Below are 18,460 nucleotides of genomic sequence, written 5' to 3' on the forward strand. Positions count from 1 at the left end.
AGTATAGTATCAATTGCAGGTTATGTTCTGTCTTTGCATAATGTGTCTGTTTTATCCAAAAGGCCATTCTCTGCACTTAATTCCTCACCCACTCCAACTCAGACCTCTCCATTTCTGACCTGTCATGTTGTTCCAACCAAACTTAACACCAGGTTCAGAAATAGTGGAGGTAAATTTCTAATTTCCCATTGGAGTGTTAGCTTCGAAGAACAGATTAACCCCCATTGTAGAATCCTCATATGTCTTTTTTTAGAGGGAGTGGACCAGTTCTACCAGATTACTGCTCGGATGGTGGAGTTAAAAAATTATTGGGTGGCATGGTGCGCAGTGGTTAGCTCTGCTGCCTCATGGTGCTGTGGATCTGGGTTCGATCCCGGCCCCGGGTCACTTTCCGTGTGGAGTTTGCACATTCTGGGTCTCACCCTCACAACCCAAAAGATGTGCAAGCTAGGTGGATTGGCCATGCCAAATTGCATCTTGTTTGAAAAAAAAATTGGGTACTCTTCAGTTCATTCAAAAAAATTATTGCCAGTACCTCATCTTTTCCTTGGGCACTACTCAGCTCTCTGATATGAATAATGACTTCAAAACTGAAAAGCCTGATTGTATCCTCAGTGCATGGGGAGTTGGTGATTTTGGGGGAAGGGGAGGTCAGTGACAATTTGGAATATAAATTCTGTTAGAATGGCAGGAGATGTTGGGTGTCTAGTGGTCGATCTGTGCATGTAGTGTTTGCCTGTTTTTCCCTCTTTGAGAATGGGTGAAATGTGCATTGCTAATATTTTGTGCATTTCAGGCTTGTTATATTTGCAAGAGTTTTTTTCTTCTCAGCAGATTTCTCTTGCTTGTTTTTTTCTGTCATGGGTCATCCTCTTAATTATTTGAATATCCATTTAAATCTTTCTATTATCTCACGGAAGACCTTTTATATAATCTATTAAGCAATTTGTACTTTACACAACTGATGAGCTCCTTCTCAGTAAATGGAAATCTGTTCAGTTTTATCCTACCCCGATCCCTTTAATTGTTTTCAATTATTTAAAGCACCTGCTTATTTAATGAAGAATATAGACCTGGGCTGAAATTTTATGGCAGTTTGCTGGTGGCGGGGCTCTGGTCTCGCCAGCAATGCACCCTCTCCCATGGGTTTCCTGGAGGCGTGGGGTGGCTTTAATAGGAAATTTCATTGACAACTGGGAGCCGAGAATCCCGCCCAAAGTGAATGACGCGCTGCCTCCTGCTACCAAGAAACACGTGGCTGGGAGACAGAAAAACCCCACCCATGTTTTTGAATTATATTTGCACTTTGCAGCTGATCCCTAATTTATTTTATTTATTTGATTGTTAGTATTTGTGGTTAGCCTTTTTCTTTCTTCAAACATGGCTATGTCTTGATTGAAACGATGAAGCAACCTTTTAAGGATTATCCTTGGACTTTGTTCAATTATGATTCCATCATCTCATTACTTCCTTATGTTCAGCAACTTGAGTAAAATTGCAGCTTAATTCAGTTTGCTTGTTTAACAACTGAATATTGTCACCTTGCTTGTTAAGCCCCTTTCGTTTTCAAACTCCGAAATGGAACTCTTGCTCTGAGTCAAAGTGAGTTACGCCCATTCAAAAAGAAAATTGGGATCTGGTTCACTGTTGATGTTCGTGCATGAACAATGGGCTTTTGGGTAAAGGACACCTCAGCAGTAATTCAGCAAATTCCGAAGGGGAAAAAATGGTCAGCAAAAGATTACTGGAACAAGGCTATCAAATTGGACTGTTGCAAACTAAAATTCAGTCAAATCTCTTTAACAATTGTCCATTGTTGAACTGAGAATTTATCCACCTATTCCTGTAGAAGCCCACGTCTCAGCCCAAGGATCTCCCACATACCACAGCAATGGCCAACTTGCAATTTGCAGACTCACAGATTTGTTACAGCGAAGAACGAGGTCATTTGGTCCATCATGTCTGCACTGGCTCTCCAAAGGAACTTTATGACTTAGTGTCATTCTTCTGCCTTTTCCCCGCACGCCTGCGCATTGTTTCTTGTCAGAATGCCTTTTGGAAGTTCCAAGTACACCACAGCAACGGTATTACCCTTTCTGTTACCCTTTCTGTTACCTCTTCAGAAAACTCAAGCAAGTTAGTTAAACACAATTTCCCCTTTAGCAATCCATGCTTGCTCTTCCTAATCGACCCACATTGTTCCATGTGACTACTAATTCTATCCTGAATCATTGTTTCTAGGTACTTACTGTCATGTGAGAGTACCTTTAAGAAATAGGTGTTTATAAATGGCTGTGTATCTCAGTGTCTGTAGTGAGAGTACCTTTAAGAAATGGGTGTTTATTACTGCAGTGATGTCAGAGAGTGTGTGGAGCTGGGCTGTCTGTCAGCTTTTTACTTTCGTTTTAGGCTGTTTGCTGCAGGGTGTGTTTTAGTTTCGTTTTCAGAGCTGCATAGCTGCAGTCACAGCCAGAATGTGCATTTAGAGTCTCTCTCTGTAATCTAAAGACTGTAAATCGATTTTGGTGATTTAAAACTAATAACAGTAGTGACTTTAACCTGTTGTGCTTCTGCTGAAAGGTTTTTGTAAAGTCTTCTGGATGTTAAAAGGACAGCTTAAGAATTACTTAGTGTTGTATTCTTTGGGGGTTGTATTTGAATTAATGGTTTTTAAGATGTTCACTATGTTTTAAAAAGGTGAACTTGAGTTCATAGAATCAACATTGTTTTGCTTTAAAAAATACTTTTCCATTTCTGCTGTACCACACCTGTAGAGTGGGCCGTGTGCTCACCATACCACAATCTAGTAAAAGTTGTGGGTCAGATAAACTCCATGATACACTTTGGGATTCTCTATAAACCCTGGCCCATAACACTACCCACCACTGATGTTAAGCTGACTGGTCTGTAATTGCTGGGCTATCCTTACAACCTTTTTTGAACAAGAGAATAACATTTGTAATTCTCCAGTCCTCTGGCACTCTCCTGTGTAGAGAGGATTAGACGATTTTGATCAATACTCCTGCAATTTCCATTCTCAACTTCATACAATACCTTTGGAAGCATCTCATCTGGTTACGGTGCCTTGTCAACTTTAGGTACCGACAGTCGATTCAACACTTCCTCCTTATCAATTTTGAACTCTTCTTGGGACAGAGTTTTCCCGTCTGTTACCATGGCCTGTGTAGCATCTACTTCCTCAGTAAAGCTGGCTGTAAAGTATTAATTTAATACCTCAGCCATGCCCACTGCTTTTATGTACAAATTCCCTTTCAGGTCCCTAATAGGCCCTACTCCTTTTACCACCATTTTACTATTTATGTGCCCATAGAATACTTTGGATTCCCCTTTATGTTGGATGCCAGTCTTTTCTCCTAATCCCTCTATGGGTCTCTAATGTGTGTTTTCACATCTCCTCTGAATCTTCTGTCTATTCCTCTATGGTTCTCAATTGTATTTTCTACATGACACCTGTCAGAGGCACAGTATTTCTTCCTTACCTTAATCTCTATCTCCTTTTTCATCCAAGGAGCTCAAGATTTATTTGCCCTGCCTTTCCCTTTTAAGGGAATGTACCTTGACTGTGCTCAGACTATTTATTTTTTTGAAAGTAGCCCATTGTTCAGTGACAGTTTTTCCTGCCAACCTTTCGTTCCAGTCTAACCGGCCAACCTCCATTCTTGCCCAGTTTAAGTCCTCTGTCCCCCAGTTGATTATTATTTCTTTGGATTATCTATTTTCCTTTTCAATCATCCTAAACTTACAATATAATGATCACCGTCTCCTAACTGTTCCCACACTCATCTACTTGGCCCGCTTCATTTCCAACTACCAGGTCTATTAGTGCCTCCTTTCTCATTGGACTGGACACATACCGCTGTAGAAAATTGTCCTGAACACAATCTAGGAACATTTGTCCCTCTCTAACCTTTACATTACCCTGTCCCAGTCTACATTTGGGCAATCAAAGGCCTCTATTAAAACTACCCTGTAATGTTTGCATCTCTCTGTAATTTCCCTGCAGATTCTACAAACTTCTCACTCGTAGGCGATCTATAGACTACAAGCAATGTAATTGCACCCTTTTAGTTCCTTAGCTCCAGCCAAATTGACTCTGTCCTTGAGCCCCCTGGGACATTCCCTTTCTCCAGCACTACAATGCTGTCCTTGACCAATACTGTCACCACTCCCCTTTCCTTCCTTTCCCATCTTTTCTGAACACCTTGTGCTCAAGAATATTTTACACCCAGTCCTGCCCTTCCTTGAGCCAGGTATCTGTTATCGCCACAACACCACATTTTCTCACTGCAATCAGCGCTTGTAACTTCCCAATCTTATTTAATGTACTTTGTGCAGTCACATACATGCACAGTAACTCTGATTCAGAATCCTTACTCCAACTTCACCTGTTAACTGACTATCTCTATACTAGTGCTATCTGCCCCTTCCAGTATTTTGTACATCCTGGAATCCCTCTTTACTATTTCCCATGGTTCCCACACACTTGCCGAGTTAGCTTAAAACCCTCTAACAGCATTAACAACACGCCCCACAAGGAACTCTGTCCCAACTCTGTTCACGTTCAGTCCAGCTTGTACAGATGCCATCTCTCCCAGAGCCGGTCCCAGTATCCCAAGAATCTGAAGCCCTCCTGTGCCATCTTTCTGTCTTATCCTCCTGCATGTGGCAATAAGAGTACTCCAAATATTACTGCATTTGAAGTCCTCCTTGCCAATTTTCAACCTCGCTCCCTAAATTCTGATTGCAAGGCCCCCATCTCCCTTCCTATCTAAGTCACTGGTGCCAGTGTGGACCACAACCTCAGACTATTCACCTGCCCCCAGCAGAATGTCCTGCAACCATTCTGTGACACCCTTGACCCAAGCAGCAGGGAGACAATATACTGGAGTCAGGTCAACAGCCAAAGACGCGCGGGTTTGTTCCCTTAACTCATGAAATCACTATTGCTCTTGAGCCGCTTTTGGTTTGTACCAGCATGTTAATTAATTATCGTGTAAATCCAATATAAATCTCAGAGGCATTACCTGACATGATATCAAGGTGAAGAAGAGTCAGAGCGCCTGGAGGAGGCAGTTCAGGTCTTACCTGCCAGTTTTTAATGACTAGTGGTGCCACAAACCTGGCTCTGACTCACTCCTTTGAGGAACCAGTGCCTGCACCAGCTTCCAAAATGAAAACTGATTTCTGAGTGGGACCCCAAGGGACTGCTGCACTTCCTGCCAAGTTCTCTTGGACTGCCTGGTAGTCACCCATTCCCTCTCTGCCTCCAGGCCATGTAAGCTGCAGTGTGATCGCCCCAGAATGTGGCATCCACGTAGCTCCCAGCCTCACGGATGCACCACAGTGACTCCAGCAGCTACTCAAGCTCCAGTACCCGGAGTTCAAGTTTCTGCAGGTGACAGCACTTCCTGCACATATGGTCGACTCGGACACCAGTACCATCCAGGACTTTGCACATATAACAAGACACACATTCCACTCGATTGAGCTGCCCTGCCATGTCTTAACTTTTCCTTACGTTATCTTTATTCTACTTTGGATTACTTCCGATATCTTGTTTTATTGGCCCTACTTTTCCTTACACTGTCCTTACACTGAGCACTTAACCGGCCAATCAACTTGCTAGTTTCTTGTGACGTTAGCCACAGAAGTTGAAATTTAGTGCACCTCGGCTCCCGGCTGCCTCCCGCAATGCCAGGTTGCACTACAATCCCATTTAGAGCAGTTAAGGGTCAGCCACATTGCTGTAGGACTGGAGTCACATGTAGGCCAGACCAAATAAGGATGGCAGATGTCTTTCCCCAAATGACATTAGTGAACGTGATGGCCTTTTACGGCAGTTGATGATAGCTATCATGGTAATCATTACTGACACTAGTTTTTATATTCCAGATTTATTAATTGAATTTAAATTCCACCAGCTGCTGTAGAGGTATTTGATCCCTATCCCCAGATAAGTAGGCTGAGCCTCTGGATTATTAGTCCAGTGACATTGCCACTATGTGGAATTTGGCTTGTACTTGGCCAGTAACATCAAAGTTACTGACATCTATGGCTTGACGGAAGACGCAATAAATACACTTTCTCTGTACCCCACAAATCCACTGCGGTCTGTCATGAAGCAGATGCCTTTTTCAGTGATCGATAACTTTGATAGTAATCACTTGAATCAGTTTACTTCTCTTAATGAAAAAGCTGCATTAACAATCATGCTTCTTCTTGTGCGGGCAGAAATAGGGTAATTTTTAGCATTGCTGCCTACGGCGCTGAGGACCCGGGTTCGAATCCCGGCTCTGGGTCACTGTCCATGAGGAGTTTGCACATTCTCCCCGTGTTTGCGTGGGCTTCACCCCCACAACCCAAAAGATGTGCAGGATAGGTGGATTGGCCACGCTAAATTGCCCCTTAATTGGAAAAAATAATTGGGTACTCTAAATTTATTTTTAAAAAAGAAATAGTGTAATTATACATGGAAATGGTGTAATATAGGTAGACAATTTATATTGTATTCAATTTAATGCTTCATTTGACAGTGAAAAATTGTATTCTTGAACCTTCAGAATCAAGCTTAAATCTTAGTGCCTACCTTCCTTAACTGTGAGGTCTAAAAGTCTGGAGAACAGCGATACTGCAATTTTAAACTTCCCCTCCTTCACTTGTATAAATCTGTTCTTTTCTTTCTACTTCTTCAGTGATCTATGCATGTGAACCAGGACAATTAAACTGATAACCTTCAGATTGCAAGATTGTCAGTATTATCATTAACTTTAAAGTTAAACGCCAGAAACTGTGGTTCCTTGCAGGCGGAGTGGGTGGCTTTGAATTATGTGCCATTTGCTGAAAAATCTCTGGAGGTTGTTGTGGATTTGTACCAGAAGACAGCATGTCACAAAGCTGTGGTGAATGAAAAGGTCCTTCAGAAAATCATTAAGGTAATTTATGATGAAGTACAGTAAAATGGTTATAATTATTTTGTGGATTGACTTTGGGTGTTCTAGAATGCAGGTCAAAATCTGGTCTAGGTTGAGATTGATCTTAACTGACCTACAGACAACCAGTTGCCTTTTAGGATTGTTTTCAACTTGGTAGAGTTGCAGTTTAATAAGCTTTACGTTTTCAGTGCGTTATATTAATGACCCTAAAATTCTAAAACCTATTTAAATAGTTGTTTGAATGAATCTTGACCTTATGAAATATTCAAAACTTAGACTATCTTGTTAGTTGTGGATTTCTGATTATCGTGAGCTGAATTTTGAATCTGGAAGTGAACTCTGATCAACATTCTACCCCCAGTAGAATGGTACAACTTTGACGTGCATTAATCCTGTTTTTGCAACCATAAAATCATTTTATAGATGGTGTCTGTTGCACACCTTTTCTCGCCATTAAAATGACGTCAAGCCCTTACTTGCACAAGAAATTTTCACATGAGCCTCTCAATTTCAGGACTGAGTCTATACTGATGGGATTATATATAATCTTGACTCTCCCAGCAGGAAAGGGTATGCTTGAAATTAATTTAGACTGTTCCTAGTCACAACTGCCCCACAGTTCAAAATTCGGCGCTGGTCATACTGGCTGAAGATTTCCTTTGTGTCTAGGAAATCTGTTTAAAAATAATTAGTTTTATAATTTTGTCACAGAAAGCACAGAGTCAATCTTCCCCCTGTAGTTACAATCACAGTCAGGGAGTCCATTAACTTTTTGAGTAGTGGGAAGAATCACATGCTTTTCTGAAGTTGGGTCAAAGACATCCTTATTGGGTCAGAATAAAAATCTTAACTCTGCAGCAGACTATAGTGTACACACCACAATTGGGTTCCATGATGACACTGGATGGTCACAGTAGAGGGGTGTTTAGTTCCCAGCACAGATAGCTTGATGAAAATTGTAATTCTGTTGTTTGAAGTAATGCGAAGATATGTTGAATTTTTAACATTAAATTCCTGCGGTAGTCTATTGATGCAGATTATATTTAGTCACAGTAATTAGTCCTCTCTCACTCATTTACTATCTTTTTTTTAGACTTTGAGGATACCACTCAATCTGAAGTACGCCTGCCCTTCTGAAACAACATGGAAAATGGCTGTTTCCTCTCTTCTTAAAGTACTTTCTATTGGACTTCCTGTTGCAAGGCAGCATGCTTCCTCCAGAAAATTTGATACCATGTGGCCAGAACTAGCCAGCACATTTGAAGACTTCCTGTTTACAAAAAGGTGCATCTAAAATTGTGCTCTATTTCACAGATATTGCAACTCCTTAAGGTTATTCTACATACAGTATGGCCAGTTGCATGGTGGTTAGTCATCTGAATGGACTAGAGTTAAAAAAAAGTTTCATCTGAACATCATATATCAGTGGTTCAGTTGGATCTCAGGGTTGTCCATTGTCAATTTGCCTCCGTTGATAGGACTCTTGGCCGAGTCAGAACGTTGTGTGTTTTAAGCCCTACTACTGAACATGTTAGTGCGGTTGGTGAGGGAATCTTGCTTTGTTGGAAATGCCCTCTTTTGGATGAAATATTAACCAAACATTCTGTCTATCTGCTCAAATGGATCACACATCATTAGTCAAAACAGAGAAGGAACTCTTCCTGTTGCTCTTGGTAACCAACCAGCATCATGAAAATAAATTGACTAGTCCTTCATTCATTTTTTATACAGTCTTGCTGTCTACAGATGTTTGTTGTGTTTTCCTTCCAAACATGGTAACCACAGTACAAGAATTAATTTGTTTATTCTGAAGTATTTTTAGATGTTGAGATAGGGAGATATTCAAGACCAAATTTTGGTTCTGCTATTTGCTGATAATTTAGTCATGCTGCATGTCAGTTTCCATGCTGAATAAATATCCAGAATTAACGCACAGTCAGTCCATACCTAAATTATTTATTAATCCAAAAAGTTCCAAACTATTTTGCAAAATAATAGCCCACTGTTAGTAATCATTAGAGACAAGAACAACTAATTTAATAACAAGCTGTCTGATTAAGATTGCATTGTCACTCTTATGATTTGGTTTTGTAGCACACCTCCAGATAATCTCTCCATTCAAGAATTTGAGAAAAATGAGAACATTGATGTTGAGGTAAGTTTAAATTCAGACTATGTGAAGTTATGCATGCTCAGCAAGCATCGAATATTTTTAAAGTGGTCTTTGTTGACGCATTAAAGCACACCTGCATTAAACAACATATTTCTGTGAAATTATTACTTTGACACAGTGATTAATTTGAAACAATAATATTTTTCATTACAATTGCTTTTTATTCTTTTTAGGTTGTACAACTTATTAGCACAGATATATTACCATATGCAAACTTCATTCCAAAAGAATTTGTTGGCCAGATAATGACGATGCTGAACAAAGGTTCAATCCATTCTCAGTCAACTTCATTTACAGGTGTGTCATATTGTTTTTGGGCAGAAATTGATTAGAAGCTGGAGGAAAATTTATGGGCAAGCAGTGCATCAGTAAATTATAATCTGTTAAATTTCATTATTTAAGCGGCACGGTGGTACAGTGGTTAGCACTGCTGCCTTACGACACCAAGGACCCGGGTTTGATCCCGGCCCTGGGTCACTATCCATGTGGAGTTTGCGCATTCTCCCCGTGTCTGTGTGGGTCTCACCCCCACAACCCCAAAGATGTGCAGGGTAGGTGAATTGGACACGCTAAACTGCCCCTTAATTGGAAAAAAATGAATTGGGTACTCTTTTAAAAAAAAAAAAAAAAAAAAAAAAAAATTTAAGCTTCATTTTTTAATTTCTTTAAGAGGCTGCAGTGTCTTGGGAAAATGGCGAATAATGATAGTTAACGGTCCTAATATTCAGAATCAACAATTAGTTCTTATCCTCATTTAAAAGCAAAATGTTCACTTTGATTGGAAAGCAGTAACATCCAACCTTCATGAGACCATCCCAAAGACAGCGGCTCATCTGTTTAAATGATGCTGTTTTGCTAAGCGTAACATCACTGTCCTAATTGAGTCTGCTATTTAAGGCCATTATATTTTTGTCCTTTGTAGTGGAAATGCTTCATTATATTAGGACAGCAAGGGGGCAGCATGGTGACGCAATGGTTAGCACTGCTGCCTCACAACGCCGAGGTCCCAGGTTCGATCCCGGCTCTGGGTCACTGTCTGTGTGGAGTTTACATATTCTCCCCGTGTTAGTGTGTGTTTCACCCCACAACCCAAAGATGTGCAGGGTAGGTGGATTGTCCATGCTAAGTTGCCCCTTAATTGGAACAAATAATTGGGTACTCTAAATTTATTTTTTTTAAATATTCGGACAGCAACAAACCTCTACATATGTGTGTCAAAATAGATTGAAATTTTAAAACCATTATGCAGTGCTGGATGTTTTTCAGCCTTTTATTGAAAGGCTATTTTACCTGCAGATATTTTTCAAGGATGTGTGAAGAGATAAAAAATTAAAACTTACATTTGCTGATATATAGATAGATATGACCATAATTTGAATATCTGCAGGTAAAACTTTTAAAAAGCACCAACACATCGGAAACAAGTTTATAAGTTCTCAACTTCAAACTTGGTGCTATTTGATCCTGAAATAGTTCCATGTTGATCCTAGATACAGTCCATTACAAAGGCTACCTACTTGACTGCCTCAGCTGCTGTAAACCTCATCCTTGCCTTTTTCACCTCCAGACCCTACAATTCCAATGCTCTCTGGGCTGCCTTCCATCCTTCACCCTCTGTAAACTTCAAATTATTCAGCTCTCTGTTGCACATGGCCTTTCCATCACCAAGTTCCATTTACTCTTCACCCCTGTCTTCAATGATCAACACGGACTCCCTGTTCCCCAATGCCCATCATTTAAAATACTAATCTTTGCATTTAAATGTCTTTGTGATCTTTTCCTTCCTATCTCTGTATCTTCCTCCAGCCTCACTACCCTCCAAGAACCCTGCATTGCTTTTGACTCTGGCCTCTTGTGCAATCCTCTCTTCTTGCCCCCCACCGTTGGTGTCATGGCTTATGCTGCCAAGACCCCTCCACCTCTCTGCTTCTTTAAGTTCCACAAAACCACGTTTTTTGACTTTTTTAAGCTTTTGTCACCATCTTAATATTTTTCTTTGGCTTGATATGCTTTTTCATCTTACCGTTCTTTTCTGAAGTGCCTTGGGACCTTTTTATCTATGTTAAAGCGCTGTACAAATACAAGTAGTTGAATGAAAATGGACACAATGAGATATCCCATTGCAAACAAATCTCTCTAATTGATTAGCTGATCGCAACCGGATTAACTCTGAGCTGTAATATTACAAAACGGCAAATTTGTAGATGAATTTTTTTTTAGATTAATTTTTAGTTGTTTATTTTCTGGCCTTAAGCCTTTTTTAAATACTTGTAATGTTTAGTATAGTTTTGTATTCCTTGTTACCTAGTTGTGAACGTTTTAATACGTTTAAAACCATGTCACCAAATCTATGATGGGCCTTGAAGGATTTCTGTTTTTGTTCAGATTAACTGTTGAATGTGTGTAGCAATTCCAATCAAAGTGCAACATGTTGCAGTATAGTTTACATTTGCAAAAATTCAACTATATGTGCGTTTGTTGTGTATAATGTATATGTAGATTGATATTACTTTCACAAGACAGAGATAAAAAAGGCTTATCTTGGCTCATCCATTTAGAAAGACCCTAAATTCCCCCCCAAAAAAAAACATTTTTAATACAGGTTCAAGGAGACTAGCATCTGTGAATCAGTTCTTTACACTGATAAACTGTTACTCGCTCCCGAATTAGTTGTTTTGCATATGCAGAATCAGCATTTAATTCCAAACATTTTGTAAAGTTTTCATCCAGAGTCTAAAGAATCCCAGAGAAAGGCCATTGATTTGACCTCTGAAGTGATTCAGTCAGCCGTGTGACTCTGAAATGTAGGCCCTGTAGCGGTAGAAAGAAACAGGTTGTCCAAATGGCAAGACTGTCTATATTGGAGAAACATAGAAAACTGGGTCTTCCACCAGGATAAAGAAGCTTATTTAACAGTGTATATGCTTGGTGCTAGCATCCAGAATCAAAAATAAATGCAGCTGTAGCTTTTCTCAGTCTCTTGCATTCCCCCACAGCCCACCCCCAACTCTATGGCATTCAAGAAATTGATTAAATATATTTAGAGCCAGTTTCCCTTGTTTTCTTCTTCGTTGGATAGCGTTGGCTGAGCTTCCAAAATATTAAAGCAGAAATAAATTGTGTACCAGTAAGCTAAATTCAAGACAGTGACTTTGAGAATACTTTGCCTACAAAAAAATTACCCTGGTCAAGTAACTATAACTGTTTCACTTCTACAGAAGCTGAAATTGACATTCGAATGAGAGAGGAGTTTTCCAAAGTTTGCTTTGAAACACTGCTTCAGTTTTCCTTCAGTAATAAAGTGACGACTCCCCAGGAAGGGTATATTTCCCGAATGGCATTGTCTGTGCTGTTAAAGAGGTCACAGGATGTATTGCATCGGTACATTGAAGACGAGAGGTTGAGTGGCAGGTGTCCTCTGCCAAGGTTAGAATTAATTACTTTTGAATTGCTTGCTTCTCATAATTTTGTTAATCAAAATATCCTGAATTTAAGATGGGATTAATGTATTTAGAAAATGTACATATATTCGGCACTGGTCCTAGGGATAAGATGCTATGCATCTTTTATTTTGGGTGTGAAAGGGCAGCACGGTAGCATTGTGGATAGCACAATTGCTTCACAGCTCCAGGGTCCCAGGTTCGATTCTGGCTTGGGTCACTGTCTGTGCGGAGTCTGCACATCCTCCCCGTGTGTGCGTGGGTTTCCTCTGGGTGCTCCGGTTTCCTCCCACAGTCCAAAGATGTGCAGGTTAGGTGAATTGGCCATGATAAATTGCCCTTAGTGACCAAAATTGGCCTTAGTATTGGATGGAGTTACTGGGTTATGGGGATAGGGTGGAGGTGTTGAGCTTGGGGAGTGTGCTCTTTCCAAGAGCCGGTGCAGACTCGATGGGCCGAATGGCCACCTTCTGCACTGTAAATTCTATGAAAAGAGTTGCAGGCAAGACCCAATTCAAAGGAATATTCTAGCCCAGTGGTTCCCAATCCTTTGTCATGGCACACCTCTATACTATTAAAAAAATTGAGGCACACCTCTATTTTCTCTGCCGTCTTTCCTTACTGGGAACTTGGATTTTAACTTCTCCCTGTCCCCTCTCCTGTTTTTTTTAACCTCTCCCTGTCTCTCTCATTTCTCCCAGGGTTTTTGTGCCCTTTTGGAGTTTACGCTTTTTGTGCTAACGCATGGGATCTTTGTTTTCAATTCCAAGTCCCGTTGGTCATGCGCATGGGCCTGACCAACATAAAAAATCTAAATCATGCATGTGCGGCTCTTTCCCAGTTGCCACATGCGCGGGAAGCCCAAGATTCATCGGGTCTTGGAGATGCCAGCTGAAGATGAAGGTTAATTTTAGTTTAATTACATGAATTTTTCATCTTTTTTTGCGGCACACTTGGGTGGTTTTCACAGCACTTTAGTTGGGAACCACTGTTCTAGCCTGCAAAAAAATTTAAAATTAAACTATTCCACCCTGAATATCCGATTTTGCGATTAGACGGTTTCCTTTACGGCATGCTATATTTATAGCCATGTTGTCCAAGATAGGCCCTTCTGTATTTACTTGTCATATATGGTCTATGTGTAGTCTATGCTGTACTCCAAATATGAGCCATCAGTCGAATACAAAGTTAGCAAAGGACCATTGTACCCAGGATAAAAGAAAATCCACCTTTCACTTTGTTAATTTTGTAGTAATGTTTGACCCAAACAAATTAACCAAATTGGTGCTCCAATAATGCATTAAGAAAAATGCAAAACTAAAATATTGTATTGTTAAGTAAAATGGGGCTGTACAATATTATTGAATTCCAGCAACCTAGTGTATAAAATTTGAAGATTAGAGTTGAACAGGTGCATGACTGTGTTTGATCAAATGCTAATCTGCCACTATATGTACAGTTGCCCCAATCTGCAAATGTACCTAGTGGGGTTTCTTTAACTGCTGCCGATGAGATCATACCAAATCAATACCATATGAAAACATCATATAGTCTTTGAGTTGTGTTACTTGGAACATATTTCAGTACTGATCCTCAAGTGAATTAAGAGATTAAAGCTAATGTGGGGAAAAGGGTGAAGAATTACCTTTGTGACCGGCAGTATTTGAAGTTTTAGTACGTAATGCTCAGTTTTATGATAATGGAGGTGAAATTGGTCTTCACCAGCAGTGCAAAATAGGCTGCGAATCAGAAGCCTGTTTTACATTACATAAATGGTATTATGTTTTTCTAAATTACTTCAGATAACTTCATATATTTGAAATAAGACAAGATCCTGAGTTTCTAGATCTGGCAAAGTTGCAATCATTTGGTAATCTAGGAAAAGAATTGTGGGAAGGTGGTCTTGCCGCAGTCATGTTGATGTTTAAGTATGTTAATCATGCATTTTCATTGTATCCCTGGCAACATTTCATTCATCACTAAGTTTTTCCCATTTCCTTAGCATCTGTCACCAACTTGTGAGATTTGTTAGTATGAATATGGGTGCTCATCAAGGTCAAGGATGTTGGGCTTGGAATGCTGTCCATTTTTGTCACACATTACAGCTAATTACAGAGTAAATCTCCTATTTTGTCACAACAATATGCTGAGGCTCAGAAGAGCACAACATTTCTTTGGCTTTGATTACTAGCCATTCATTGCCTGTCAATTAAACTGCCCTTTCTCATATGGGCTAGTGTTGAATTGAAACTGCCAAATCTCTCTCAGGAGACTGAGAAAGATGGGGTCTCATCCCCTCTACTACTATGACCTTTGTGTTAACTATCACTCTGGACAGGATAAACTATTATAGATTTTCTTTTTTGCAGGCAGTGTCCCATAAGCTGATTACAGGTTGGAGGTTATTTGAAAATAAATTATATAAATATGCATTACAGAACATAATTTAAGTAAAAGAGTAAATGAGACAATATTGCCATCATGTGGCCAATGTTCAAAACGCAGGAATTAATATATTTGCATCATGCTGTATAGTACATTTATTTTAAAAATTTCGGCATGTATGCTTTCGTTGTATGTCTTAAGTTTTGTCTTTGTTTAAATGCAGGCAGCGAGTGACAGAAATAGTTTTCGTTCTGAAAGCAATCAGTACTCTTATGGATTCACTTAAGAAAACCAAGCCTGAAAATGGTAAAAAAAAATTTAATGTGTTCTCGGGACATAGGCAGTGCACAGAAGGGTTGTGTTTATTGGCCGTTCCTTGTCGCCTGTACAACTGAGTGGCTTGCTCGGTCACTTTGGAGGGCATTAAGCGTTTACAATGCAGTGGGGACTGAGTCATATGTCGGCAGATTGTTGAGTGTCTGGTTCCTTTTCCTGCAAGATGTTAGTGAATCATTTGGATCTTTACAACAGTCCAGCAGTTCTTATGACCAATTTGTAACCAACTTATTGAATTCAATTCACAATTTACTCGAGTTGGAATTGAATTTGTGACCTCAGTTTGCTAATATGTCATTCCTAAGATAACTTTCCCATGATAAATGAGCAGAAGAGCTTTAAAATGCAGCATGTTTTAGTTCCTTTATATTAAATATATACAGTAAGATTTGATTACAAAACTGAGGCTGGAAAGCAATAAATGCAATTGCCTCTTAAGCTTGTTCTTTTTCAATTGTTCTGATTCCACTAGCTGTGCATTTGCTCAAACACCATATGTCAATTTGCCAATTTTACCTTTGAATTTCCATCTTCTTTCATTCTTCAGGTTATTTTTGATTTAATTGCATTGCACTATTAACACTAGCCATGTGTCCCTGTGAATTTCTATCTTTTGTTTAGGTTGCACATGATTATGAAACAGGCAGTTTCTCCACAATTCTGTGCAAATTAATGCATTTGTGACTGTACACGAGTATCTAGTAAGTGGTTTTGGGCCTACTATGCCTCTATGTAAGAGCTGCTCAGTTAGTCCCACTTTCCTGCTCTTTCTCCATAGCCCAACATTTTTTTATGCTTCAAACCTATATTCATTTCCCCTTTGAAAGTTACTAATGAATCTCGCCACCATCTCAGGCAGAGATTTCCATTTCCTAACAGCTCAACATAAAAATGAATTTTATAGAAAATCATAAAGTTTATCCAGCACAGTACTACGTATGAAGGCTATCAAAGTTTGAGAATATGATATATTTGTTTGAGTTTCCCATTAAGTAATTTTCATTTCATAACAGATTTGAGTTCAGTACTGAACTTAGACAAACCACCTTGAGCCATATTGTGAAGTTTCAGCATGCTGAGATGCAATCTGGCCTTGCATCACCTAAGCCAACTGAAAGGCGGCACAACTTTTAATGCTATTCAGTTGGATTTTCATCTATAACTGTAACCTGTAAACACTGGAATAAGAAGATAAAGGAAAAAGTGAACAGATATACATTATTTTAAGTTGGCTGTTTCAATGTATTGTATGTCGGAACTTAGTTCTCAAAGCACTAAAGGAGTGCCACCAGCAGTGCCTCCGTTAGATCCACACAAATCTAGTCGCAAGAAACAGCAGCATCCTCTCCCAGGCCAACTAATCCAGCTTCAAGACTCTAATCACTCAAAACCAGCTCCATTGGGTAGACATGTCATTTGAATGCTTGATACCAGACTCTTGGAGCAGTTTCTCTACTTGGTGCTCATTTATGGCAGGAGACTCCCAGGTGGACAGCAGGAACTCTTTAGGAATGTCCTCAAAGCATCCCTGAAGAGGTCAGATATACTCGCCGACTCATGAAAGACCCAGGCTTCTGAACAACCAAAATGGAGGTGGCGCAATCGGGGGGGGGGGGGCAACAAACACATTGAGAGACTTTGTTGGGAATATGCATTGATAAAGTCCAAGAATAGGAGTGAGCACATAAACCTCCAGACAACACCCAATCCTTCAGGTATCACCTGCCCTTTCTGTGGCAGAGTCTGCAGATCATGTATTGTGCTTATCAGCCATTCTGAGCTCATCGAACTGAAGTGGAACAAATCATCTTCAATCCCGAGGTACTTCCAAAGAAGAAGAGATGCTTAATGCTGGAATGATTGTACCTTCCTAAGACTTTCAACCACAGTCTGGAACTCTGGGAATAAGTCTCCTGGGAGCAACTGATGAATTGTGTCAGCAGCCAAGGAGCAAATGATGCTCATACTCGGGTAACAGTCACACCTCAGGTCTGCATGTCATTGAAGACATACTGGAAGTGTGACTTGGGTACCAGATTTTACAGTGACTGCCTCATGTGATGCCATGAAATAGTATAGCAGAAATGTTTTTCTCACTTTGTTAGATTTCAATCCACAGATTTTTGGTTTGGTGCTTTTCATATAAATGGTCAGTGATTTATTTTCTATTCTGTTTCTTCTCTTTACAGTTGATACCAATACCTGGTCGCAGGTAATTGCTTTGTATCCAACATTAGTTGAATGTATTACCTGCACATCCTCTGAAGTTTGCTCAGCTTTGAAAGAGGCGTTAGTTCCATTTAAAGATTTTCTTCAGCCACCAATAGCCAAAGTGCAAAATGGAGAGTCCTGACAAATGTGAGACTGCCACATTATCTGCATTACTATTAAAATGTTAATTCGGGCAGGTTACTTGCCAGAGCACAATTCGGAAAAGGTCTGGAGCATCACCGAATGTAAAGATCTACATGTGCAGACTTGATTCAGTAACAATCAGGGGCCTTGCTTGGAAGCATCTTGCTGACCGTTGGCGTTGTTTAAATATACATAGATTAAGACTCACTTACAAACTGGTATAGCTGCCCCACCATTTTCGTTTTAGTGAAGCTGGCCAGGGGGTATGTTTTTAGTTCATTAACCTAAATCTGGTGCAGTGATATAAAAAGTGTTTGAGGAGGGAGAATATATGTACAGGTTGTGTTAAAATGTTGCTGATGTAATTAAAAAATGATATATATTCAACATCTATTTGAAAAATAGGCTGGCATTTTTGTGCACTTTTTAAGGTACAAAAGTTGTGCACAGAACTATATGCAAGTACCATTACATTCCATGTCATATGTGACCAGCCTTTCCAAGTAAAGGGAAATTATGTACTTGTGTGTAAAATAAATTGTCCACTTCTGTTACAGAGTGTGACCTTTTTCTGTGACAGCTTGAAGGGTTTCTGGTGCTTCACATTCATGCAGAGCAAATGTGTTCAATGATTAATTTCTTCAGGTGGTTTCTCTTTGTCATTTTCTGCCTCCCCTTCATGTTAGTGTTAATATTATGGAAATTATGTGTGACAATTTTTTTTTTGAGTGTTTATTGCAAAATATTTGACAGTTGACTCTATTGTGCTCTCGCTGCGATGTGTCAACTGGATTACAGCCCTTTCCCTTTGCAGCTGT

The 18,460-nt window shown here is 39.8% G+C and overlaps 1 protein-coding gene across 1 annotated transcript in view; it reads left to right on the forward strand.

Annotated features, from left to right (window-relative positions):
* The window catches only part of mon2 (MON2 homolog, regulator of endosome-to-Golgi trafficking), a 163,345-nt gene extending 145,126 nt beyond the window's left edge, over positions 1 to 18,219 (forward strand). The window contains 7 exon segments of the mRNA XM_038780176.1: positions 6,825 to 6,953; positions 8,047 to 8,237; positions 9,048 to 9,108; positions 9,300 to 9,423; positions 12,345 to 12,552; positions 15,175 to 15,257; positions 17,477 to 18,219. Of these exon segments, the coding sequence (XP_038636104.1) occupies positions 6,825 to 6,953; positions 8,047 to 8,237; positions 9,048 to 9,108; positions 9,300 to 9,423; positions 12,345 to 12,552; positions 15,175 to 15,257; positions 17,477 to 17,640 (960 nt within the window). The 3' untranslated portion in view covers positions 17,641 to 18,219.
* The last annotated feature ends 241 nt before the right edge of the window (positions 18,220 to 18,460 follow it).

This window comes from Scyliorhinus canicula, chromosome 20 (genome assembly GCF_902713615.1).
Source record: "Scyliorhinus canicula chromosome 20, sScyCan1.1, whole genome shotgun sequence".
Classification (NCBI taxonomy): domain Eukaryota; kingdom Metazoa; phylum Chordata; class Chondrichthyes; order Carcharhiniformes; family Scyliorhinidae; genus Scyliorhinus; species Scyliorhinus canicula.